At 40.6% G+C, this 27,519-nt stretch overlaps 3 protein-coding genes and 1 long non-coding RNA gene across 9 annotated transcripts in view; 2 read left to right on the top strand and 2 right to left on the bottom strand.

The window, feature by feature from the left end:
• Nucleotides 1-740: 740 nt before the first annotated feature.
• On the bottom strand, nt 741-10,089 carry coasy (CoA synthase). The gene is made up of 10 exons (XM_049563592.1): nt 9,909-10,089; nt 7,214-7,972; nt 6,876-7,090; nt 5,582-5,713; nt 4,450-4,639; nt 3,785-3,849; nt 3,598-3,682; nt 3,251-3,348; nt 2,061-2,207; nt 741-1,968 (listed from the first exon to the last, which is right to left on the bottom strand). Exons 2-10 carry the CDS (start codon nt 7,896-7,898, stop codon nt 1,882-1,884), a joined length of 1,704 nt encoding a protein of 567 aa, XP_049419549.1. The 5' UTR covers nt 7,899-7,972; nt 9,909-10,089; the 3' UTR covers nt 741-1,881.
• A 113-nt stretch (nt 10,090-10,202) lies between these two features.
• On the top strand, nt 10,203-15,078 carry LOC125880519 (uncharacterized). Its single transcript, XR_007448077.1, has 3 exons — nt 10,203-10,274; nt 11,999-12,066; nt 15,069-15,078. It is a non-coding gene; the product is annotated as an uncharacterized LOC125880519 (long non-coding RNA).
• On the bottom strand, nt 13,164-20,445 carry zdhhc6 (zinc finger DHHC-type palmitoyltransferase 6). 3 transcript variants are annotated; one of them, XM_049563070.1, is made up of 11 exons: nt 20,246-20,445; nt 18,028-18,577; nt 17,763-17,854; nt 17,050-17,209; nt 16,774-16,932; nt 16,282-16,335; nt 15,792-15,959; nt 15,525-15,566; nt 14,101-14,246; nt 13,922-13,968; nt 13,164-13,827 (listed from the first exon to the last, which is right to left on the bottom strand). In XM_049563070.1, the coding sequence occupies exons 2-11, from the start codon at nt 18,292-18,294 to the stop codon at nt 13,727-13,729; spliced, it is 1,236 nt and encodes a 411-aa protein (XP_049419027.1). In that variant the 5' UTR covers nt 18,295-18,577; nt 20,246-20,445; the 3' UTR covers nt 13,164-13,726. The 3 variants fall into 3 exon arrangements, with proteins under 3 accessions (XP_049419027.1, XP_049419024.1, XP_049419025.1); XM_049563067.1 differs by having other exon boundaries at nt 14,101-14,249; nt 20,246-20,444; XM_049563068.1 differs by lacking the exon at nt 20,246-20,445 and adding an exon at nt 19,799-20,237 and having other exon boundaries at nt 14,101-14,249.
• A 57-nt stretch (nt 20,446-20,502) lies between these two features.
• Nucleotides 20,503-27,519, top strand: part of vti1a (vesicle transport through interaction with t-SNAREs 1A) — a 147,480-nt gene continuing 140,463 nt past the window's right edge. For 2 of the 4 annotated variants that reach the window (XM_049563074.1, XM_049563071.1), the window contains exons 1-2: nt 20,504-20,701; nt 26,849-26,907. In XM_049563074.1, the coding sequence (XP_049419031.1) occupies nt 20,608-20,701; nt 26,849-26,907 (153 nt within the window). In that variant the 5' untranslated portion in view covers nt 20,504-20,607. Of the gene's footprint in view, nt 20,702-26,848; nt 26,908-27,519 lie in introns of all 4 variants that reach the window. The other 2 variants (XM_049563073.1, XM_049563072.1) reach the window with 2 other exon arrangements.

Here is a 27,519-nt window from a genome sequence, read left to right as displayed (position 1 = left end):
AGGGTTAGGGGTAGTACAAGCTGATCTCTGATGCTCTGAGATTCAAGTGGTACATTTACAAGAAAAAAACTCTCAAATGTACCAACAGAAAGTTGTGACGTAGTATGAAGAGCGACAGAGACCATCAAAGCAGTAAGATGTAGTGGGTGTGTACAGGACTTCCTCACAGGAAACAGGGGTTTGTGTCCAGTGTTAGTTGACATTGGCTGATTTTTTTTTTTTTAGACGTAGATAACGTATTAGTTTCCGTTTAAGGGATGTATTAAGATACTGAAAGCGATCTGTGTGCATGAACTTTAGCACAAGACGGTTTGCTGTGTCTCCCAGCACAGCCTCAAGAGCATGGAGGAGATACCAGGAGACAGTCTGTTACTCGAGGAAAGCTGGACAGGGCCGTAGAAGGGCATCAACCCAGCAGCAGGACTGGTATCTGCTCCTTTGTGTGAGGAGGAACAAGAGGAGCACTGCCAGAGCCCTAAAAAATGACCTCCAGCAGGCTACTGTGTGCATGTTTCTCACCAAACTGTCAGAAACAGACTGCATGAGGGTGACACAAGGGCATTGACTAGCATTCGCCAGAGAACATCAGAATTGGCAGGTCCACCACTGGCACCCCGTTGTCCTCATAGATGAGAGCAGGTTCACACTGGGCACACTATACAATGTACAAAAATAGAAATAAATCTGGTCCGTTGGCCCATGCCTTTAAATTAATGACAGAAAACAGAGATCTCTCATGGTTTGAAAACATTTCATTTAATGTTACGCCAATTTATATAAGTATTCCACTGAGTTTCCAGATGACATGCAAGACAATTCTTACCAACTGTATGATCAAATGACATTATGGTATGGCTGAAGCAATGAAGGAGTATTTTATTCTCACAATGTAAACATATTAGTTTCTACCCTGCTGTCCATTTTGGCTTTTCCAGGTACTTTCAGAAACATAAATATCTGAATGTTGAGGTGAGCTCGTTCTTGACTGCAAGTCAAGGTTTTCCAAAGGATTTCATTTCCAGATAAATGTTTCAAAGCTGTAAAACCTTTCTCATGTCAGCTTGATTTACCTCAGTGTCCTATATGTGTTGCCCTTATTATTTCCTATTAGTCATTGTGATTGTGTCAATCATTTTCAGCGCCCTGTGCGTCTCAACGTGACAGCTACACTGATAATGTTATAATATATCCTAACCTATTGCACATGTCTCTCTGATACAGTTTACCATGTTTGGTCATTCCTCACGCCACAGTGATTGTGAATTTGTTAGCATATTCTCCCAACCCTGAAACCACAAACATTTAATCCTATGATTTAACAGTTATACAATCTTTCAATATAGTATCTCACCTTTCCCTTACTATTAGTTGCTTTTCTAAGCTACATTCATATCAATCCACAGAACTGTCCACAATATTGGACTTTGCTAAAAAGTTTGACCTTAAAATGATCTGAGATCGCTGACTGTTGGGCGTATCATTTAACAGCACCTATTTAAAGGCATGTCATTCATAAATAAAACAAATCTTTGGATGAAAACAGACCTACAATTCTTAGGATACAACATTTTATTAATCCCAAACATGAATTCCAGCTGTCAAATTCCAAATTTATTTTGTAAAGGATCATTTATGATTTTTTTTTCCTCATCCATCCAACTTTTAACTCACAATCTTCAAATAAAACTAGACTTTAAAAACCCATGGAAAGTCAACTAGGCACTGAGTGTTGGTCAAAGAAGTGAAAGTGCTTGTTGGGTTTGCTGTGATGGCACAGTCATCATCCTCGCTTCTTTCTAAGGCAGCGTCTCCTTATGCGGATCAGTCATTTGTGCACTCATGTCCGTGGGCCTGACACATGCTTGTATCTGCATGCACAGGTCACAGCTGAGATGATGTAGTGACAGACACTTTTCCCTCTCGCCGCTGTTGGATTCTCTGCTGAAGAAGATTCCAAGCTTTCAGTACCTTTAAAATGAAAGACAATGGATCTTATTTCACAGAACTTCATGTCATGCAGATGTGTAGACCCTTTACTGATGGCATCATGAGTGTCTGACCTGTTTCCGTGTGACCTCCGGTTCCCACAGCGTGCTGAGCACCACATTGGCGTGCTCTACTTGCTTGCTGTTGGACCACTGGCTCTGCAGCCGGCGCAGGGCGTCCTCTGTGGACACACCGTCTCGCTCTGTGATCCTTAACACTGCCTGAGAGGACAGGTTAGGTTATCAAAGTGAGTGTTTATTTTAAGTAAGAAAAATTTATTCATACAGCTACATAAGAGGGAGCCTGACTGTGTAATGCTCTGTGAGTAAGCTCAACAGGGAGCCAATGAAGGGATTTTAATATTGGGGTAATATGAGAGTGTCTATTTGATCCAGTTAGAAGTCTGGCAGCAGCATTTTGAATTGGTTGTAGTTGAGCAAGAGCAGACAGACTCAGTGAGGAGAATAGTGCATTACAGTAGTGAATGTGAGATGAGATAAAGGCATATATGATCATTTTAAAAGCCATACATTTCTAAAGGCAGTGTGTATAGAATTTCAAAATGTCCAACTCTGGCGCCACCCAGTGGTGATATCTATTAAACAAACTATGGCTGACAGCAATGTGTGGTGATATCCACACACCCCTTCACCACCAGAAGTGTAGCCAACATCACAAACCTTTGCCATCAGAACATTTTGAAAAAATGTGGTTTCAACTTTTGCAATACAGTCAAAGACAAAAAAAAAAGGAAAATAATATGTACTAAAACTTCTTTAAAAATGTGGAAACTTTGACTCTTTTATGCTGCACACTAGTGCAGCGAGACACTGATTACGTTAACATGCACAAAATATTCCGTTCCCCCCCCCCCCCCCCTTATTCCAAAAAAGGAATATCCCTACTGAGCTGTTTACATGGCTCAGGACAAACGAATATTCCACTAATATTCCCGAAATGTGCGGTCTGCATACTCCGATTGACGCTCATATCCAAACACCTATTAATATCCAAGTCTTTCATAATGTTTTTAAGTAGGTCTGTGTCTTCTTCTGGCCAGAAATGTGGGCTTTTCTTTTGGGCATGCATCTCTTCACCAGCCTTGAAAAGTGTTGGTCATTTGGTATGTGTTCAACATATCCATGACAACATAAGTAGCTGAACGTTAACTGGCAACATGGCCTGTGTCACAAACTACGGTAAAAAGCCAAGTTGAGACGCATATTCTGAATGGCACTGAGGACTGCAGGCACAAAGATATTACCTCCTCCTCGGGGATGACGGTGACCCAGACCTCGTGGACCATGTCTGTCCAGCCGGCCTCCAGGAGAACTGCTGCATCCAGCACACAAACCTGTTTACCTGCAGAGAGCAAAGTATTGCATGAACACTGGAAATCTATTTCCAAACAAAGCGATGGCACAGTTCCTTTGTCAACAGAATCAGTACATTAGCCACATTAAAGGAAAAATGTAAGGAGAGGAAAAAGACTGCTACACAAGACAGAAAGCACTTTAACACCCTGTTGTATATGTACAGAAAATAGGGACATGATTACCAATATGCAGTTCTACGGTACTAAGATTAATAAATGTTAAGTCCATACAGTACCTTCCTCTCTGGCTTGGCTGATCCTGTTCTTCACCAGAAGTGCAATCTCAGGCCAAACAATGTCTGTCAGGGCTTTTAACCGGTCCTGCACGAAAAACAGCATCTTTGGTAAATTGTCGATACACAGAGGTGATGTCATTTCAAACATCATGATGTGCTGACATGTTATTCATACTCATTATGTTACCTGGTTTCCAAAAACCTTTCTTCCTAATGCTCGTCTGTTGATGGTTTTATCCTCATTCTGAAGATCTAAAAGTTCCAGAAAAAAAATTATTATTACACTCCAACACCTGAGATTTTATACAGCATAGCATTAACAAGAAATTATGAAAATCAAGCTATTGGGCAATCTGTTCTTGTGGTAGTCAGTGCAAATTATGCTGCTCAGCATTTGTTTGCCATCATGCATATGTCTCAGACACTGCTGATCAGGCAAAGAGTGTATTTTTTTAAACTTCAAGATAATGTCAAAATGCATTAACTGTTAAATCTGAAAAAAGGTTTAACTTATCATTATGAAGGAAAAGTGGATTGCACAATGTAATGGCTATAGAATAACGACACCATCGACTTTTGATTGGTTCCCTATAAGCCTGGCTTTCACACATAAGCATGTTCCCTATGTCTGGAGTATGATTTGTGAGCTGGGGCATCTCTGTAGCACCACAATGCTTCAGTTATAATGGTATGTTGTGACACATTTTACCTTCATCAAAAAATTGCAGCTCCTCCATTCTGGACATTGCACTTAGCCACACTGAGATTAGATTTTGATTAATTTACGCATCTCTAACCATAGCCCAACCCTCCCAATAACGCCATATGTTCAGCACGCTAGTGTTCCCTCACCTGACCCGAATTCTTCCAGCACTCTGTGATAGGCTGCAGTGCCCGGCTGGTACACCTCATGGCCCAGCTTGTCACAGTCAATGCGGACGGCGCCCAAATCCTCCAGCTGCCTGGCGATGGAGCTCTTTCCACTGCCGCTGCCTCCTGTCAGGCCGATCACGTATGGAAGGGGAGCGAGATGGGATGTGTCCTATAATGCAGAACAAACAGGAGATGATGAAAATCTTTTAATAATTCCATGTTGAAGAATAAATAAAGCAAATACTGCAGCACTACACATGAGAGCATTAAGAAGCAATGGATGGAGGCGATGAAGTGACAGAATTGTATATTTGCATTGGCGCCAACAATAGCTCCTAAAACAAGTCAGGCCTGCTCAGGCGCAGTATACGTCTCCACCCTCGCTGCAGGGGAGCTCACTGTCTCTTTGATAATAAAAATAACAGTCTGTATCAGATGGAAACAACGGAGTGAACTCAACGTACTCATGTTCACTTCCCAATCAAAGTCTGTTTCACACTTTCCTTTCTAGTGAACCTGCAAACTAACGGAACTCTTAATGACCTGACCCGTCTACTTCTAACATACACAACACACACAACTCTGTAGTCCTGCCTCTTTTCATCAAGTAGCTGTTAATTAACACCTGACAAACACATTGTACTTTGGCATACGCTGTAAAGAAAAGCTGTTACTTTTTTACCTCGACAAGACAGTTTCTGTTATAAAAGTTAAACATTAAAGTTTCCAAAGACCAACATGTGTTTGACCTTGTTGCAAAATGCTCAGCTGCCTTTTCTTTCCTATGAAAAGACTATTCTTCACCCACTTAAATAATGTGGGAAAACAGCTGGCAAGTTAAATGTTTTGCTGTGTTGTGCAGCGAGTGAATAAAAATGAAACGCACTTCAGGGCATGACTTGGCAATTACTTGTTTCATGACTGTGGGCTGTGCAAAGCCTGTTTAACATTCGAGAAGGAATTTCAGTAAACAGGAATGAAAAGACTTTAACTGATTATCTTTATTAAGTTTGTATATTTTTTTTAATTATATATACCACTATTACTCTCCTTTATCCTGCAGTGAAATAAGTCCCTTATCAAAATATAAATATTTTTAACCATGACCTACTTTAGGCGGCTTCAGGAGGGTGCCCAGCAGACGAGATCGCAGACTGGAGGAGCTGATCTTCTCCTCCTCCGTCTCAGTGTGGTGGGCGTCTTTGAGCAACTGGATCTCGTGGAGGACGAGAGCTGGAAGGCCCTGATTTAGACAGCAGAGAACACGGAACATCAAATATGTGCTAATGTGTGCCCACGCAAGGGTCGCCTGTATCTGTAGCAACAAGAGCTGTTTTCTGTGCTTTCCCTGAACTGCAATCCTTAAAAGTAAGAGACAAAATAAGAGGAAAAAATGACACTAGGGCTACATGATGTACCCATGACCATGTGTTTAAAGGAGCACCTGTGGCATATAATCTGATATAGTGGTAAAGATTTCTGCCCAACAAAACCTTTATTATATTACAAACATTGCTGTATTTGATTCAGCTGTAGACAATGACAAAACACTATTAATAGAGTTAACTTAAAGGGAAAGTTCACATTTATTGGAGTGGGGTTCCTTTGGCACTACATTCTTCTCTCAACCTTGGAACGTCTGTATTCCTACGCATAAGCACAACTATACCACACACTGTATTCTGCCACAGGTCAGCTGTTCAGGTGAGACTTTCTGCAGTTCTTGGAAGAAAGTTTCATTTATTTGTTTCATTTATATGCAGGTATTTAGCATAATTTTACCTGATGGTTGAGAACAGCAAATGTCTCTCAGTCACTTATACGCATTCTTGCACAGGTGGATTTATGCATAGGAATATCAAAGTTCTACTGACTGTCTGACGGCAAGGTATAGCAGGGAAAATATTTTTAAATTTTTTAATCCACAGCAGCATATTGCTTAACTTTTGTGTTAGTGCTCCTATCTGCTTCTCCAAACTTGGGGTGTGCCAACCTCCATCTATTGTGTGTGATACACTGACTATAGATCAGTGGTTCTCAAATGTTGCGATGAAAATCCTGGTGTGCCGTGGGAGTTTGTGATAACCACACATTATTTTTGCAATATTCAACTGGGCCTAACAAAAAGTTATGAATGAATTAATTGCCTAAATCAGTATGTTGTGCGCACCCATTTCCTTATAAAGAAAGAGGCAAACTTTAGCTAAAAAATGTTATTTAATTTGATTTAAAAAAAACCAAACTTTTCCAGTATATGTTTTTATGTATTCAAAAAATATTGTTACAGTGAGCTGTATGGACTCTGTCCCAGTCCATTGTGGTACACAAAGTACTTGGACGCAGCCCAACCAACTGGGACAAGTCAACAGGAAAGGAACAACCTGTACTGTTATTTCTTAACTTACGTTCTCAATCCGTTTCTTGTTGACCGCCTCGCCTCCCTTTCTGGTCTCCTCACTAACCACAATGCACTGCAGCAAGGGGTCAACCACAGACACTCCAAAGGGGTCGTCCAGGGGCACGATCTCCACCTGCAGGGAGGGTTTGACATCATGCAGGAACTCCTGTAGTTTCTGTGCCCGCAGAGAGTAGGGCTGGACCAGCTCCTTCAGCACTTTTTCTAAAGGCGGGAACAAAAGGATGTCAGTGTGGCTGTCTTCTGATTGTTGTTTTCACAGCTCATCAAAATACAGAACATTAAACACACATTCCTAAATGGAAATACTGAAAATGAACTACTCACTTTTCAGCATTGCTTGGTCACACACACCAATAAGGAACCTTCTGTTAGCTAGCAGGCATGAGATGTTGAGCAGCGTCTTGTGGGCCCCATGGAGCCGGTCAAATGTCCCCCCTACCACCACATCACTGTAGGTCTCCAAAGGTTTCGCCTTTTCCTTGGGCTCTTTCAGCCCTTCCTCTTGCTCCTGCAGCTTCACTAGCTGCGGGTGAAGCAGCACTGAGGGGAGGGTGGGGCTACAGACGTAGCAGTGGCCTGTATACCTCTGCAGACACTGTGTGACCTGATGGGACTGACCTGGGTCCTGCAGAGGAAAGTCTGTTAGCACCACCTCCGGGGAGTGAGACAGAGACTGTGGTGTGGGGAAGGGGCAGTTTGGGGCTGCGGCCCCGCTGCTGGCAGCTGACTGAGCGCGCACATTGGTCAGCAAAACACGAACATCCAGATGCCCGCATATGTCAGCTGCATTGCTGTAAAGGCGGGATATGAGCGTAGACAGGTCCACTACTGGTGGAATGAAAACTGGCCGAGGCTGGCTCCCACTTCCCAGGTTCAGCCCGGGATGGAGGTGCACGTACAGTGTGCGCTCTACAAGCTGAGCAGCTGAAGTGAGCACTGGAGCGATGCGCAAGGGGAGGGTGTGGAGAGGAGACGTCAGCACAAGGATGCCCGTGCTGAACATGGACATGTTACTGGCTGATATCACGGTCAATCACAGCTGTCACAGTATCTGCTGAGTCACTGTGAGGGGGTGGGTAAACACTGAAAGGGGTGGAAAGACAAAGACATGTTACAGTTTTGGATTACATTAGAACCAAACCAAATTACAAGGCTAACTACAGACTCTCTCAAGCAGTGGTGCTCATTCTTTTGCTGATTTGGTTTTGCAACACTGCTAAAATGTTGCAGAGTAAAAGGTATAATATGCAGGATTTTTGTGTGGCCGTGTATTTATCTGCAATAACTCTGCCCAAGGCATTCAAGAGACACAGTGCTGAAAAAACACAAATGCAAATGAATCTGGGGTTGGCTTTTACCTTTAATTTCACTGGTGAGTGAGTTTACAGACAGTAACTGAAAATCCTGCTTAGTATACCTTTAACATGCAAAGACATTTCTTTAAACAAAACACAGACAACATCAGGGGACGCAGCAACCCCTTACAGGACAGGTGTACACAGGGAAGTCTTTAAGATTTGACAACATTTGAGGCTTAGCCCTAACCGCTGTCGGAGGTCCAGAGGATCTTTTTTTTTTTTTTTTTAACCATTTAACATAGTTCCAATACAGAGTATGGGACTGATGTGTTGCACAGAGAGTTTATAGCTATTGCTAATATTCAACTCTTGTCCCTAGTTGGGCTTTTACATGTAGACCTAAAAGGTTATTAAAAAAATACAATTTAAAACATCATACAAGCACAATACATTAAAACCATGGAAGGCACAAGCTCTATAATATTAAACAAGCTCTGTTGATGCATTTTTTCATACACTCTGGCACCTTAGTACAAAAAAATTCCAAATGTGAATCAATTCATTTTCATTATGATTTAGAAAATGGTTTTGAGACCACCCAGCACCCTATTGCCAGCCAGATTTGGCCCGAGTGCTTCAAAGTAGGTATCACTGGACTACACCTGAGAGCAGCCCAGGACATGACATGCGAAGAGAAAATGCACAGTAAACTGAATCAACTATGAGACTCAATAGACTTTTCAAAAAGGATATAATACATATCAAGTTACACTATAGTTACATTACATATCATTCATAGTATAAGTCATTCTTCTGCTGATAATTACAACTCTTTAATTATTACTCCTGACTTGCTAAGAATATTATCAGCACTTTAGTAACACAAGTTGTTGTCCTGTCTAACACCCTAACCATGTTTATCACTGATGCATTACTATCAGCATGCTATGCATTGTTTGCATCCCTAATTAAGCCAGCAGAGCTTATCACTGTCTAAATTAGGGGCAATATTATCAGCATTCTTGCAGTGTCTCTATGGGCCCTCTGTTATGTTTACCTGGTGTATTGAGTTGCAAGAATGGATCAACTGACCAACTTTTACAATAGGTTTCCTCTTTAAAATCTTCTGCTGATGTTACATCTGTTACACTGAAACAAGCCAACACTGTCTCTTTACAACACTTGAAATTCTCCAGTAGAGTCACACCATAAGTGAATAAGATAACATGTGCAAGTGATTGTCACACTACTCCTCCTCATCCAGCAAACAGAGAACATGGCCACACTATTGGCTGCACTGTCAGCCACTGACCAATCACCTAAGAGTATATGAGTGTGAACATACACTAAATATAAGAAGGGATTTGAGATGATAATTAACTAATGTTTAGCCCACTACCACTTCTTGCTAGCTAGCTAGCATGTTTTAGCTTTGACTGACCCGAATTGAACTCAAGTGTAGTTAAAGTCGTAGCTAGCTAGCTTATAGTACTACCATCACACTGCCTGTAAAATAACGCACTAAAATCCATTGCAAGCTGACACTACAAAACTAAAATGAGAATCCTAAAATGACGATGATGATGTTAGTTATTACCCTGTAATAACGGAGCAGTCTGTATCTTGTCCCAAACAACATTGGTGCGGCCCACAGAGCAATTACACTTCGTTTAAACTGACATCTGGCAGTTAGTTAACCTTGCCATGTAGCGCGAGCTCACCTGTGTGGAGTAAAGCTGCAGCGACGTAGATGTGAAGAACGGATGATTCATGAACTATTTAAGTATAACTGTCCACATATCTACTGAGGAGACCGATTTCCGGATAATCTTCAACGAGGAACTGTCTTATCCAGTCCACTCCAGCCCAAACAGCTAAGCACCCACTAGTGGAAGTCACTTACACATGAACTGGGCTGGATTATCACGTGATATTTGGTATGTATTCTGATTGGTTGAGGAGAAACGCGGTGGAGTCTGGGACATGTAGTCATGTAACGCCACCAGGGAGCAACGGTGATTTAAACCGTTAGTGGGCGTCGTGAAATAAGCGACACAGGGACGAATTTCCTCGTGTTTTGTTGCACGGTTTGTTCTTATTTTGTTAGTACCCATTCTCTTCTTCGTCTTTCACTACTATTGTCTTATTTTTGTTCGTCTTTTAACTAGCTAACAGAAAATTTTAGAGAACGCTTTTTTAGGTAAGAGAAAAGCGTCTCATTTTCACAGTCCACTAATTGTTGTCCAACCCGTTTTAAATTTGAGAAACATAAAAAAGCACGACTATAATATAATCAATTTCAGACTATTTAGTTGTAGAGTAATTAGAATGGTTAAATTATCAAATTCATGTGCTAAAGAAATACAATTATTAATGGTTAAATCACTGTAATTTCAGTTGCCGTGCATCCCTCTGCTCACCAGACATTTACTGTACTCAAGTACAAATTTGAAGTACTTTTATTTAACTTGAGTATTTTAATCTCACACAACCTTCTACCTCTACTCCACTACACTTCAGAGGGACATATTGTATTCTTAGTTCCAGCTTTGCAGATATGAAGACATGCTGCATTTCCTTTAAATTAATTGAATTACTTTGATTTATTAAATTGACTTAATTTCTTTGTATGTAAATACATTTTCCTGATTCTACTCACATACTTTTACTTACGTGGACTTTTTACAGTAATGGACTATTTTTTTTTGACAGTATTGCAGTAATACATTTACAAAGGCAAATTATCTGAATACCTCCTCCACCACTGCTGCTAACAAAACACTTACAGCAGCATAAATGTTGTGCCATTGTTAGGTTTTCGATTTTCCTGAAACATACTGACAATCTGGAAAATCATGTCTATTTTGTTTTTACTAAATGTATCTAATAGTACGTTGATTTCACTACTGCTGGAGTTCTTTACAGCCTTTTGTTTAATTTTTGGGCTTTTTTTTAGAGTGTGTGCACAGGGCACAGTGCCTGTCGTTATGTAGTGTTTAGGGTGGTGTAGTGGAAGGTAGACACAGGTATACAGTGTATACAGGTCTCTTTTTCTGGCTGTTTACAGTATACACACTTATCAGGAAAAAAGCCATTGGAATGTATAGGAGAGTAGACCCACTTCCTCCTCGGTAACTTACACATATACCCAGTAGCACACCCACCTCACCAACTACCAACACACCACTGGCATTACCTTTGGTAACAGGTTACTTATGATCAAGTGACCAAGTTCATCATCCAGCATACCTGGGTAAGAGCAGATTTAGATGGTTCAGAGCTTTGTGCATTTGGAGTTGAAATGCCTGATATTAGACAGAAAGGTAAACTCGTTATGCATGCGCTTCCATTTCAGTCTACTTGAACTCACTGGAGTGGGCGGACTCAAAGGTCTGGACCCTTCTCTTATTTTCTCTTATCTTAATAAAGCCGTGATGCAAGTGTGTATTAAAGGTCCCCCACACACAGGTGTTTTCACTTATTTGCCTGATTGGACCTCTTTTCAAGACATGCAAAATGTGCTTGATTGACATGACCCCCACTTGGATGTGGCACCTATTAAGATGAAACAACTAATGCTCCTTTCTTTTTTTAATGACAGATAAAAACAACTTTACTTCAGTAAAAATGTAGTTATAACAAAAACATGCATTAACATCTAGTTAGTAATAGATTATGAAGGCAGTTCAACAGTCAGCTCATGTGTTTGAAGAAAGTCGTCCAGTTCTAAACAATGATCTGAATGTTTTGGCATCTTTACAGGTGACAGGTTTTGGAGTGTACCTAACTTTTCCAGGTCTTCCTCACACAGATGTGGAGCTTGTGGGAAACAGGCCAGTGCCAGCAGAGCGAAGCCACCGGGAGGAATCAAATCCTCAGGTATGCTGTACTTCTGAAACTCTAGCTCATAAAGGATGAACTTCTCACTTTGGTCTTTTGGTATGAAGCATGTCTGACTTAAGTTTCCTGTGGTTTGAGGAAGTTCGTCTCTTGTGTATTGAGGACAGGGCCTGAAAATGTTATGGTAATAGCATCAAAAGTATTAAGACTAGAAGGCAAAAAAAGTGTGTTAGGTTTTTGGCAATAACGTAGGAACAAAGAGTTTCTCTGACTGGAGCACACTGAGGCCACTGTCACATCATCAGAGAAGGTGGATAAAGACGTGAATTTTCTGCGAAGCTAGGTGATATATGATACTGGGCTCCTTCACAGGTTGTTCCAGTTTCATAGTAACTTAAACCCCACTTTGACATTCCCATGTTGTGCACTGCAGTGTATTTGACACATATACTCAAGGAAGCTACTATGACATTTAGTTTTTTTTTTATACTTATAGGTCCTACTGATCCCAAATATGTAGGAGGAATTAAAAATGCATGCCAAACAAAAGTCTGGGTCTCAGGAGGTTCATCCTCTAAATATCGTAGACAGCTCCTTTAACACTTCTTGTGTCTAAAATTGTGTTGGTCCGGGATTTTTGAGACATAGAAGGCAAATAAAAGAAATGTTCACAAGCCTCACATTAGACAGGTTTCAGAATTTAAGTGCTCATCCCTTCTTAAAACCTTTCCTTTACACAAAACCCCAAGTTACCTAACTGGTCTACATCCAGCCTCACTGAATCTGCATCAGTAGACTTAAACCAGGGAGAATGTGTATAAGGATTTAAGGGTAGACGTTTACTTCGATAGGAGGTCTCAAGATCTGTACATTTTATGAAAACCAATTTCTAAATAGTGCAATACTGAGGTAATACCTAGTATTCAGTGTAAACCTGAAAATGTAAGAACATGGCAATGCATTACAATGTGTTTGAGATAAACAGAGCAGCGTCTTAGACTTGTGTGTGACACTAACTATTAAACAAATGCAAAATTATTGTTTTGAATTAAGCCCAAGGCACTTAAGAAAATAAGTATTAAAAAACATGAGAATTTTCAGCAATCACAAAGACAAAGGCAAACAACAACTGTTGCGGAAGATTTTTTAATTTTCAATTTATAGTTTGAGGCCAACAGTTTGTTTTTACAAAAATAATAAAAAGAAATTAAGTGTTATCTCCATACTGTAGAAAGAGTTGCATGACGAAGTCCCGGGGTTAGCTTGGCAGAGGCATTGCATAATTAGCAAAAAACGGACATCAACACAAGTAAAAACAACAGATTCAAGTAAAAAGTCATGTAATCACAATGAAGTCACGTTAAAGCCTGGTGGCAATTCTTGGAAATTAAGACTCTTGCTGGGTTTTGGTCAGAGGAGTCAAACTGAACCCGCGGGGACCAGTCCAACTCTGCAGTCCTCTTTTAAGACATTATTTGACAGCAAGGTGCACGGTAAGACTTTGTGAACAATGTTGCCTTTAAAAAAATTCAAGTTGGTATTGAAATGTGCAAGGAATTGTAATCAAAGTACGAAATTCTTGATGGTGAGCCTGCAGCACCAGGCATGACATCTTCAGTGGATGTTTGTTTATGAACACGGACAGACACCTCTCGTTCAGTTTAACTCCCCTGCTCTACATAAAGCCTGTTCAAATATATTAATTTACTTTCTTATCGCTGGTGCTATCACTGGCAGCTGTGTCATAATGGCACTTCTCCACACATCGCCTGGGAAACCATCCTCTCACACGCTCTCCAGCTGAAAGCCAAAACAGAAAGGGAGAACTCTGTTATACATTTGTTATAATGAATTTTAAATAAGTAAATTCAAACCGTAGCCAATCTCATCTCACCTCTCGTATCCTCCTCGTTCAAAACTTTGTCTCCATACATCCACCATCTAAAGAGAACACATTGATTAGGAGAATTCAAATGGACAAAAACATTACAGTCAAAATAAATCCTCAATGAGATCCCTAAACATCCAGACTTCTAGACAAACAACCGCAATGTTGGGCCTGAATGAACTCACTTGGTGCCCCGAGTGGCCAGGATGGTGTCCCCCTTATTGAGGGGGATCCTGGGCTCTTCAGTGCAGGGGGTTCTGAAAAAGGTTTGGAGGCCTTTGCTCAGAGGGCAGCAAGCTCCATTATAGTCCTCCACTGCCCGGTACTGGACCTGCTGGCCGAGGCATGCAAGATATTTGGTTATTCTACTGCTCTGACCACAACCTGAACTCAGACAAGTTACATGTGTGTGTTGTAAAGTCATGGTTCTTAATCTTCAAGGCCAACTTAGGTATTTTTGAATGTGGACTCTGTGTTTTTGTGTTTACGTGACTAATGAAGACAACAATTTTTGAAGGAGAGGTCTCATTCTGAAATCTCATCGTCTAAGTCAGCCATGACCTTAAAAATCTTTTGGGCAACACTAGGGGTGCTTTAACACCTGCCCTGTTTGTTTCAGTTCAATCGAACTAATGTTTGTTTGCCCCCTAAGGGGGTGATCACACAGATCAGGTGATCACTCAAAAAGCTGAAAATATTTTAACTTTTCAGCACCTATGCGCGTCTAAAACTGCGCATCTAAAAAGAAGCATCTAGAAAAAAAGACGCTGGAAAAACGCCCGTCTAAAAAGACGCTTGAATGCCAGTCAGATGCGCCATATCATAGGAAAACAATGGTTTTACTGGCATCGTGTTTCTAGCGTTTCATCTCGGTGTGATCGCTCCTTAAGTGCGGTTCGTTTGAGCAGGTATGAACACAGCAATCACACTTAGGTGCGCACCAGAACAACCAGACCGGGACCTTCTTGAAGAGGTGGTCTCGGTCTGGATACAAATGAACTCAGGTGCGGTTCATTTGTAGTGGACCAAAGCAGGCCAACTCTAGGTCTTAAAGCACCCTAAATTACGCTTTCTGTACTCCAACACAACAAACTCTCCCTACCACTCCTTCTTCCAACTCTCACTAATGCTTCCAAAGTTGTTTCTCCTGTAGGAAGTCACCTCTCCTGAGATTTCAAAACAAGACTTCTCCTTGAGCGAGATTTGGATACAATAAAAAACTGATCAGTGAAAGGTAAGGGAAAACGTTTCATTTCTCTGTAGGGTCTTTTCCATACTGATGTCAGGGCACAATTGCCTGTAGGGATTACATTGCAGCCTGTTTCGCCCCTGAGCCGTTGCACTCTCTCTCAATACTGGACCAATTTCAAGTAATTGTTGTCTCCATTAGTCACTTAGTCACTTTCACTTTCCCTGCTTTATAACATTTGACGTAAATCCGCAATGCATAATAGTGTTTGTATTGATAGTACAACCAATAGCTATTGTTGGCATGTTTAATATATGAAGTACAATTGTTTCAGTCCATTCTAAAGCCTACTCTTGTGTCTGTGCTACATGTAAATCGACTCCACACTGATGTCACAAAACGGATATGACAGGTACTTACACTTCTCACTCGTTTGTCAGCTTTCTGCTTCAGTTGCTCAATCTATTTAAAGAGGACCAAGACAATTAATGTCACTATATTACGACAAAATAACTTCTATCTCACCATTAAACAGGAAACGTATCAAGAGTAGGACGTACTACAATAACAACTGCCTGAACTCATTTTATAAACTCTACAAGTTAAACATAACTTGAAGATAAATTGTCTGAACAGAGAACTCTAGAACAGCATTACACACATAACTCGACAAAACACTGAACCTACAGTTAAGGTGTGCTGGTGACACTTGGGATGGACTGGCCATACAATGCCGTCACCCTTGGGCATCCCTGACCATGTAAAGACTTGCTTGAAGTTCAGCCAGCGGGTGCCGAGGTCATAGGGGAAGATGAAGTCCTCCCCTGTTTGGTAGTGCTGTATTCTGTCTTTGGCCTGGTGGAAAAACACACAGAGAATGGTTGCGTGTGTCAGTGGGATTGTGTGGGTGGGGTGGTGTCAAGTTTCGATAAAGGGCGTGCTGTATTGTACGAACAGATGATCCTGGAACATGTGTGCATTAGTCATAAAAAAGACACTTTTAATTTAAACAACTTTGACAGTTAAGTGTTGAAAACATGTTAGTTATTTTGACATCCTACATTATTGTTTGTAGATCAAACAATGAGAAATACACAAAGTCATGCTACTTAAATTACACTTGCATCACAAAATGTCACCACAAAACAAACACTGGAAATCAAAGAGACATGCTGACCTTTTCCTCGATCCAGGACTCGATCGAGGTCTTATTTCTAAGGATGACTTTCATCTGAAAAGGACAGACTATTTCAATGTCGGAGTCAACTTATATTTTCCTTAAAGATATACTATGCAGGATTGTTGGCTACTGTTCGTAAACAAGCTCGCCAGCAAAAGCGAAAGTTAAAGCCAACCCCAAAATCACTCTGGTTTGGCGTTTAGCCCCAACCTCACCATAGCAGTTTGGGGGTACATGCCCACAAATGCCTCAAGTAGCAAAAATAAGAAGAAAATAAGAAAATACAGGCAGAAGGCAGAGTCTCTGCAGAAAAATACACTATCACACACTCCCAGTGGGTCATAACTTTACGTAACTTCTATGGAAAATCCTGCTTAGTGTATCTTTAATAAGTTTAGCCTGCAAGGTTAATGCTGAAATAACCATGTTAAGTATCACATTCCATAGCCAAGAGCATGTGTTAATTGTAAACCCCATTGACAAACTTACCTGTATGAAGAAAAGCATGCCGACTGCAATAGTGGTGCCCAGTGCCAAACCTAAGGCAAAGAGTGTGGCAGCAAAGGCGGGCACACTGAATGGCATGAGGGGCTGGAATTGACGCACAGCACTCATGTCGATCTTTACAGTGCTCCAGCCAAATGATATCTGCAGTGAGGAAAAAAAACAGCTTGACATGTATGGTAAAATCAGTATCACATGATAAAATGAATAAGGTAACAGGCCAGCAAAAGCATGATGTAATGGGGTAAGGAGACAACTGACCCTTTCATAGAGCTGCGTGTACATGGTCATAATGAAGATGATGGCAGCGTGCGAGCAGCCCAGTGGAGCCAGCAGCAAGAAGCTGGTGAAGTAGGCGTGGTTCAGGTGGCCGCAGCAGTTGTTGATCCAGGGGCAGTGGTGGTCCATCTTCATCACGCACCTGTGGGTGGGGAGGCAGAGGAGGAGAGGAGTGCTGGGGGAGTTGACTGGTTGTTTGGGAGGACACAGAGTGACAAGTTCATCAGCAAGTCACACTGAATCTTAAAAAAAAAAATAGATTTACATCATAGGTGTATGATGTTGATCTATTTAACATCACATACTGTATATGACAATCAATTATGTGATGTGTCTCTGTGAAGCCTTTAAAGTGCTGAACAGAGACTGTGCAGAAATAATATGGACCAGCCACGTGTACGCACAACAGCTTCAAATAGCTTAGTGATTTTCCACCTAAAGTAGCATCATCTCTGTTCTGACTTAGTTTCTGTAAAAGATAGCATCAGTGTTATTCAACCTGGACCCTATCTTCCACGCTAATGGGGGACTCACTCAAAACTTGACCAACTTCAAAAAGTGCTGTTTCCGTTAGTTACATAGACACATAAACATAGGCAAATAGGGCCCAGGTTGAAGTACAGACGTTACCCCTTAACTCCATCTCACACAGGTGAGAGAAAACCTTCTCCTACTGTGGTAATAAATGTAGCTACCTGTTACACTTGCGACAATGGTGGGATCTGGGGGCCTTGTACCCTTGGCACACTCTGCAGTACTGTAGGTACTGTGTATCCTGTGGAGTCTCCTGTTTGGGGATAAACAAGTTAAATGTGTGACGTAACATCTTTCCTATGATTAAATTACTTCACTTAACCTTACATCTTTATGTGGTAATTTTGCAGACATAGCCCCAGCTGTACACTATCTGCATAAACAAACACCTATGTGTCATAAGCCATCTTTATAGTGGATCCTTACTGGTTTCCAGCCGAGAGGGATGTATCCAGGTCCAACAAACATAGCATTGAAGTAGTTGTAGAGGATGAGAACAGTCCAGTTGAGGAGCATGATGAAGTTAATGCTGCCTCCCGTAGTGTCTAACGGCCAGTACCAGATAATGGAGTCCAGAATTGCCATGGTGGAGCATATAGCAATGACAGACAGGGCTATGACCGGACCCCAGTGGCACAATCTTCGAACCTCATGGAGGTTCTGAAATGTCACAAAAGTTGACAGGAAATTCATCTTTTTTCCCCCCACAAGGTTAGTACTAGTAGTTTGGTTAAGTTTCTAAGAAGTATGTATTTTACAGCTTCAATGTGTTACTTTTTTCGTCTGCTATCTTGCAAAATACGCCGTGCAGATGATGCACATATTTTTCCTCGTCTTCTGAGTACCCAGCAACTGGCCTGGTCTTGAGTCACTGGGGCTCTCTGTGTCCCACTGTTCCTTGCCCTGGCAAAGAGCAGCATCCTCTCCTGCCAATCTTCAGTGCACACTATCCTTGTGACAGAGTCAAATTCCCCATCTAAGACAAAGAGAGCGAGAGAGACATTTTAAAACATCAGTAATCTACATCTAGTGACCAAGTTTGTTTCAAACTATAAACCCATCAGCCAAAACATTAAAACCACTCGCTGGTGAAGTGAATAGTGATGCCACTTGACACGCACCAACCAACCAAACATCATTGCAGAGCAAGTACACCCCCTCATGGCAACAGCACTACCTGATGGCAGTGCCAAGCCCCCCTCACAAGGCGTCCACCTGGCCTCCAAATTCCCCAGATCCCAATCTGATTGGGCATCTGTGGGACGTGCTGGTGCTCCACCTCACAACCCACAGGACTCGAAGGATCCACCACCAGCGGCCTGGTGCAGGATGTCAGAGGTCCTGTGTCTATGCCTTGACAGGTCAGAGCCAAGTCCGATCTAAGGAGGCCCCACCGTGGATTGGGGGTACCTCTTAGGTACAGCACGTCCCACAGATGCTTGATCAGATTGGGATCTCGAGAATTTGGAGGCAGGTTGATGCCTTGAGCTCTTTGTCACGTTCCTCGGGCCATTCCACGACAGTTTTTATGATATAGCATGGTGCATTCGGAGGTATCGGGTTTGCAACAGAGTTTGGGTGGGTGGTACAAGTGGCATCCACATGAATGCTAGTACCCAAGGTTTCCCAGCAGAGCACTGCAACCCTAACCCTTGTAATGAAATGATAAATGTTATTCACTTCACCAGCCAATGGTTTTAATGTTTTGGCTGATAGGTGTAAATATCCAGCTGTAAGTTTATTAAGCACACCCACCTAAAGCTAATGCAGTCAAATATAACAGCCTTATAATAAATTCTACCTCCATGAAGCTTAAAATGTTCAATTTTGTGTTTAAGACAGGTGTTGATTGAACTCTGTGGTCACTTTAGAGACTGTGCAGTACTTGGTGGTGTTGTTAAACTGCATGTTTATAATATGTACATGACATAAATGAGATGAAGGATTTATGCTATATTTTTTCCATCTCTTATTTTAACAGTAACATTTTAATAGTACGCTGATTACTGACACTTAACTCTTTTTTAGCATTCACTCTTAGGTGTCTGCCATATCACAATACTAACATCCGGAACTTTTGGATATAACTAACTTCAACAAGTAGCTTATTATCCCATAGCTTTAAAGCAAACACTCCAAACGCAAACACACAACACACCAAAGTGGGCAATGGTGTATTTCTAGACAGATTACTCACTGGGTGGGTCCACAGCCATACCATTTTCCCAACAGCGACCAAACTAATAAGCTTATGTCACTAAGCTAGCTAATTCGCATCCATACAAAAACAAAGCATTGCAGCATTATACGCAAGCGTAAGCCTTATCCATCGTATTCACAAGCCAGACAAGTGATGCCGCTACAGTAAAAATGAAACAAACACATAAACTACGCAAGAGATTATGTATTTGGCAAACATTTTGATTGGGTTTAGCACCGGGGCTAACGTAACAGCAATTAGCTAGTTAGCTAGCATGTTAGCCAGCTTGACAAGACAAACGTATCCGGCTGAATTACAGCCACAAGGTCCACGAAGGAAACACGGTTAATATCGCATCTTAAAGACATAACGAATGCTTACTGGTGTACGTATAAGCACATTTTGTATGGATGGAGAAAAAAACTGTCACTTTAAATTACCAACCTGGCCACTTCCTTGGTTTTTTTCTTCAATTTCTTCTGAGGGGAACCTTCCTCACGGTGTCTCAGAAACTATTACCCTCAACCCTACGTAGACACTTTTAAACTTAAGCAGTTTATCACTCAACCATCACAAAACTTGTAAAATAATTTATTTATTCATATTTGGCAAAAATAAACATGACTTCTATTTTTTATCCACTGGCTGAACCATTTCGAGTGTGGGAAGAAATAAAAATAAAGTAATGTTCCGTACCGGACACATTACACCGCGACTCACGGAAGAGACTCCATTCGATACTTGTTGTTATTATCCTGAGCTAACTGTCAACCAGAAAGCTACCTGTTTTAAACCTAAACGGCGAAATGTCTTCAGACTTTGAATCCTACGAGCAGGACTTTGGGACCATTACAGCCGATGTAACGAACAAAATTGGAAGAATTCCCAAACTAAGCGGAGGTATGTTAAATGTATTAGTTGGAACCGCTGAGCTGAAGCTAGCTAACAGCTAGCAGGTATTTCCCAGCTGAGACGGATAGCTAACGGTAACAGGTGTAGCCTACAGGAGTGTGGCGTTATTTCACCATTTTACGATATTCTCGTCTGGTAAAAGGTGTGAGAGGACTAGAAGGTGACACGCTACTCGAGTATTTTCTTTACTCTTATGTAAAAAGGACGAATCACGTGTTGCTGGCTCTAATGAACTTAGCCAGTGTGATGATGTGCATCACTGAGCTCACTGGCAAAATAACATGGTATGTTTTCCGGTATGTGTGGTATTAGTGTTTCTCTAGAACACTGCCTCTATAAATGGCAGCTGGTTAAGAGGAGGACAGACGCATTTAACCGCTTTTACTATAGTTTCTGAATATTGTTTTAGATCATAGATATGATTGGATAGGAAGTGAGTTTTCAATGGTGACAGTGATTTCATGTGGCACACTCAACACAGCCTCTTTCCATGGAGATTTAATTTTTAAATCAACATGACAGCAGCTGTCCCCGTTTTATGCACCAAAATAAAGCTAACTACCATGACAACATTATCAAACAAAGGGTAGCAGTGCTGTCATCTTACAACAAGAGGTTAGACCTGGATTTGATTGTCAGATGTGTGTGTATTTGTTTCTTTCAACACTCCAGAGACGTACAGGTCAGGTGAATTTGTCGCAATTAATTGTCCATAGGTGTGATAGAGTTCCTGTGTAACTTTTGCAAAGGACTGCCATCTGCCCAGAAGATGCTAGACTAGGTCACATGACCAAAATTTAATAAGTGTGTATGGAAAATGGATAGAAAAACAGATGTGCAAATGACATTATCAAACATTCTGTGTCAGCCAAATGGTCATTCAAGTGTTCAAACGCAGTTCCAGTCTATATTTGTTGTTTCCTTTTTATTAGATTTTATTTGATTCACATGGATAACACTCACAAGGCCAATTTAGGTTCTGTAGTCACATGGCTGGACCTCATGCACAGCATGCTGGCATACTTTGCAAAGGCTGGAAAACAGTATGCTCACACTGTAAATTAATTTTCCTAGTGGATGTCAAGTACAGGAGATTAACAAGTGTTTTGGGTTGTGTGATTGGACAGATACATGCTCATTACCAAACTACTCTGCAATCAATTTCTTGTATAATGACTGTCATTACATATCTAGTGCAGCAGAGATGTTCAGTCTGATTTGAACTTGCAACCTTGTGACACATGTAGAGTCCCACTCAGAGTTCCTTTAGGCTGTTTGTCAAATAGTAAATGCGATAATTTGACCAAAGCACACACTTTGAGGTTCAGTGTGTGATTTAATAGATGGGCTCAATGGTGTATCCATGTCCACAATTTTAAGCAGATTTATAAATGGGTGGCAACAGGCACAGTCCTTTTTTAATAGGGTAAAGATGCTGCTGTACTCACAGGTAGGACCCTATGGGCACAAGCGTCAACCTGTCACAGAGAAAAAAAAGGCTAAGGGCTGAGAAGAGTTTCCTTTTTTTATATAAAGCATAATTTCTGTCCATCTTTATGTATTTCCTTATCAGAAATAAGAGACAAGCAGTTGATTGTAGTGTAGTAATTACATAATACAGACTGCACATACTAGCATTCACCATTTAAAGTGTGTCCCTCAGTGTGGAGCTGATACACCTTTTTCACCTACCCAAACTTTATTATTAATTAGCTTCTAGTGTTGTTCAGTCAGCATGCTGCCCTGGCATACTTTTACCCAGACACTATATTCTTACATTCTTTAACCCTAATGCATCAAAATTGCCGTGAAACACAGACATTATTACTGAGGCAATATCACGCAATTGTGCACAATAGCCTTTTTGTTCTTGTGATTATGAAGACCTTATTTACACAGATAAAGCATTGTTTTTGCAATGCATGTACTGCCTTATAACCTTGATACATAGAATTGGAGGCAGAATAGTCATTGAGTGTGCATTTTTCTAAATATGTAAAAATAAAATCACAGAAAAGAGCCATTCTGCACAATATATCTTAATTTAACAGCCGGATTTTAAATTCAGCAGTATTTTGCTGTAAATAAACTGCATGTTTTTGAGTTAACATCGTCTGCACCAAACCAAAAAGATATGATGAATATCAGGCATACATATTCTATGATGGACTACTGTAAATGCAGTGGCGCTGGCAAAATTACATTGTCCACAACTGACAACTGCTAGTTTGTTTTGTCAGTTTTGAATGCTAAAAAAATGCTTCCAGCCCCGACTTGGAACATTTATCTCAAACTTGCTCATTGGCTTTTCAAAGGACACTGCCTCTCACAAAACCTCGCCTGACGGAATATTTCTGGTTTGGAATTGGCATCTTTGAAGCTTCATGGCAGCCCATTCCACAGTGTAATTCCACATTGCTTCCTCTCGCCATCTGTTGACTGTGTCAGAGTAAGCCCATATGAATATGCACAAAGCCAGGAAACACATTACAACCATAAGTAGTCGTTCAATGTCTTCTGCTACCAACAGAATAGTTTACAGTTGAATTTCAATTCCCTTCCTCCTCATTAAGGTTTTTCTTCTTTCCTTTTCTTAAGTCCTTCTGGCTCTTATTCCTGAAGTGGCTGAATATTTCCCGTGGTTTGACAGCCCTCTATTTAATACATTAATATAGCTCCAGACAAAGGGCTTTTGTCATTGCTGTTGTTGTATCTCTCCATTTCACATGTGCACAATTGCTGATAATGGCCAGGGCGTGTGGAAAAAATGTCCTTGACTGTCTTCATTCATGTAACAATCAAGTGAATGTGTGTTTATATATTTATTTGTTACCATCCCCCGAAACCTGAGGTTCAAGGAACATTTGAATAAGAATACAATGAAATGTTAGGCCTTGTTCCATGAAACATGAATGTCATTTTTGTTTCACCTTTGAGTGTTTATGGCAAGAGATTGCCTGTCAATCATTGCAAACCAAATACAGAACATTTTTTAGTTAAAAAAATGTTTGCCAAGCCTTACCTCATTTTTTGTTTGTCTTACTTCTGTGCACAAAACTCCTCATCCGTCCGTCAGCAGGTTGTAGTCCTGGTAAATATCCATACATATTTCACAGCCCTCCAGCTTGGGCCCCGAGTTCGAGCAAGAAAGCACCATCTCACCTTTCAGTGAATCGCCTCTGGCTGTTTACTGTGTAGGTTGTGAGTTGAACACAGGTTTTAAAAATGAATTTGAGGACAGGCAAAAGGTAATGTTGGCCCATGGTGCCTGAGAAATGAAGATCTTGGCCTGGATTCTTTATGATATCACAGTCCCACAACTGATGGCCTTGTGATTTGCTTTGAAGCTTGGAGTTTTGTTGACTTTCTATTTCAATTATTTAAAATGATGTCAAATATTTAACAGTTTAAAGGTTCTACTCACGATTCTTGATTTATTTGATGACGAAAATATTTTTAATGATCTTTTAAGAATGTTTCTAAAATGGAGTAGATGTAAAATAAATATTTGAGTTGAATTTATATTTTCTGACTGACTTTGATTTTGAGAGAGAAAATTGAGATTGGTCCTACTCTACTTTTCTTTTTGTTGGCTTTTATCATGGAATACTGATGCTGATACTCAAAAAGATGACAAAACTGATTTACTAAGTATAGATTTTCAAAGATGTTAAGTGCTTTCTATAGTTTCTTTTTTCCCCTGCCAAACATCATTATCTAAATCTGCTTAAATTTCATTGTTTGTTTTTAGCAGACAGTACTATCTTCTCTGTGTTTGTTAAAGTCTAAGATTTGTAGCTTCAGGTGTGCTTAGAACAATGTTTGGTTCAGGTTTACACTTCAAGGACTCTTGCAAAAAAAAGGCTTAGAGGAGAAGTGGATGCCTCTGTCTATATCTATTTTTGTGCATGACTGATTACACGTTTTCATGTGATCTAAGTTGTGATGATTTGGCCTGAAAGTAGTGACTAGTTTGAACTTTAGATGGTGACTAATACTCATACACTCCTGAGTAAAATGTCGGCACAAATAATGCAACGTTTTGGGAGTCTTGGCATTAGGACTCAGTGGCCCAATAAGCCTCTTTATAAAGACATTTTGACACATCACAATGAAAAGCACAGGTGTGACTGATTAGCTGAATTACAGCTGAATTCCACTTTGCTGCTTTGGTTTGAGGGACCTTGATTGACATCCAATGCTGATGTGTTGCATAAATTTTCTGTTAGAATAAAATGGTATGTATATTGATTTGGTATACAACTATATCAGTTTAACATACGGATTTGTATGTATACAGTCATTATATAGTATGAATTTGGGACATACGTCGACAGTCATGTCTTACTGAGACACTGGGAACTGAGTCATCGCTCATGTCACTAGCAGTGTTGTAGTCAGGAGTCAGGACCACCTAAACAGAGACCATGTCATGAACAAGACAAGTGTACTGATATCAAGACAAGACTGGGACTTTGAGACCAAGTCAAAACCAAAACCAGACCTGTGTGAGTACCACACTGCATGATACACTTAAAATAAAATGTGGAACATGCAAACAGTAGGCACTCCACATATGTGTTTATTTATCAGTGTACCATCGGAATAATTTGATTAAATTTTCAAAAGGCATTGCAGAGTTGAATTTTATGTGTGGGGAATTTTACTTTGTTTTACCTGAGCAAACAAAATTAAACATTAAGTGTTGAAATCAACTGAACCATCATTATTCGACACTCCTTTTTTACACAGACCCTGCAGTTTTGGTCTTGACTGGTCTTAAGATAAAATCCTAAGTCCTCTTTTTCTGAGACCGAGACAAGACAGAGTATGCAGTGAAGTTAGAGATGAGACCAAGACCTTGAAAAAGTGGTCCTGAGACTGATCTTGAGTACGACAACACTGGTTATTAGTAGCACTTGTACTTTTCCTGCTATGAGTTAAAATGTCTGCTGTGAAAAAGGCCTATCCATGGTTTCAATATCTGATATTTGAGTGGATTTTGGATATTTACAACAAAATTTATTCACAAGAATATGATTCAAAGCCAGGAAATTTAGATATTTTAAGAGCTTGTTACCAGTAGCGCTGGAGCTAACGATTATTTTCATCATCACTTAATCACCTATGATTTTTTTGATTAATTGTGTGTCAATAAAATGTCAGAAAACAGTGAAACATGCCTTGTGTTATTTCCGATAACTCATTTGAAATCTTTAAATGGGATGTTATATCTAACTAAAAATCTAAAAGCTGTTCATTCTTCTTTGTTAAAAAAATTAATTAGACGATTATTCGATCAAATCAAAATAGTTGCCAGTTAATTATCCGTTGATTGACTAATAGATTTAATTGACTAATTATTGCAACTCTAGTAGCCAGTACATTTTATTTTTCTTGATATATATCTTAAAACAGTGACCTGGTTATTAATCTGTAACTATGCCTTAAATTGAGGCACTCAGACTAATGTCATGTATTTCGATGTTTTGCTCAAACTTCCTCCCTTAATTTATCTCCATTAAAATATGTTTGTGCTTCCTTAAAACATTTAATGATGCTCGATTGCTAAACTACTACACCAGACTTCTACATTTCATGTGCTTGGATTTCATGGCAAAGAGCTAATGTCAGAACAAAGACCAGTTCTTATATGTGCAGAAATTAAGTGGTAGTGTTGCTGCCTTAAATAACGATGGGATGTACTGTGCTTTACATGCGTCTTTGGAACTCTCGCAAGTCGTAATGAGTTTCAATGGGTAATGTGGAAGAGCAGCCACGGGGTGAGGAGCAGAACGGCGCGTTAGTCATTCTGAGTGGGACTCATACTTCTGGCAAGTGAGCAAAGCTGACACCTCCCTTCCCTTTGAGTTGGCACGAGGTGTCTCACTGCTCCTCAACAGAAACCAACAAAGGCCTCATAGACGCCAATAACTAAGAGACATCAAATGTTGGCTCGTCGTGTAGAGAGAATGTGTAAATATATCTTCAAATGTGTCCTCGTGTGTTGTTTTCTCCCAGTCTTTCTTTCTCTCTCCCCCTCTCTTCCCCCGTTGCGGGGGAGTTAGGTTGTTGTCATGAAGCGCTGTTCCTCTGTCGGCTGATCAATATGTTGCTGTTTTTTTTCTCTTTCAGAGGAGAAGACACAGCTGGTTCTAAATGTCGACAAACAGCTTGAAGAAGTCAGAGAGTTGGTATGTCTTTGATCAGTAATTTTCTCCTCTTCCCATTTCCTAAATAATGAATTTGTGGAAAGAGGGAGGGGACAATTTTCACTGGCACCAGACAACAGCACCTGTATTATCCTGGTGGTGACATGACATGCAGACACACACACACACACACACACACACTTCACATGGCAGAAAGGAGGCTTCCTCCTCACATGATTACTTTCCAGTAATCTGCTTTTAAGTGACACCCCTATGACACATTTCAAGCCATTATCTTGAGGTGGGAGTCTTCATGTTGCTGTTTAAAAATGAGCAAAGTCACCTGACAGAGACAAATTGTTGTTGCAGTTGTCTTGTTATGTCACAGTGATTAGTTTCCTCCAAACCCGCCACAGAGAGACCTGTCTCGCCATGCATCAAATGTACTTTTACTTCATTCGCCGTGACATCGTTGGGCCTGTGCATGTCGCTGCAGTGAAGGGGTGCTCATATTTGATTGTGTATTTATTTACAGAACAGCCTTCCTCCATCGCGACTTTTATCACGGCTGAGTGACGTGAGCGGGAGGCTTTTTCTTTTTACAATCAGCATTGGAACATATTAAAGTTAATGCCGCTGAAGTTAGTCATTTTC

Source organism: Epinephelus fuscoguttatus, linkage group LG20, assembly GCF_011397635.1.
Source record: "Epinephelus fuscoguttatus linkage group LG20, E.fuscoguttatus.final_Chr_v1".
Lineage (NCBI taxonomy): Eukaryota > Metazoa > Chordata > Actinopteri > Perciformes > Serranidae > Epinephelus > Epinephelus fuscoguttatus.
This window is presented reverse-complemented; position numbering and strand designations above follow the sequence as displayed.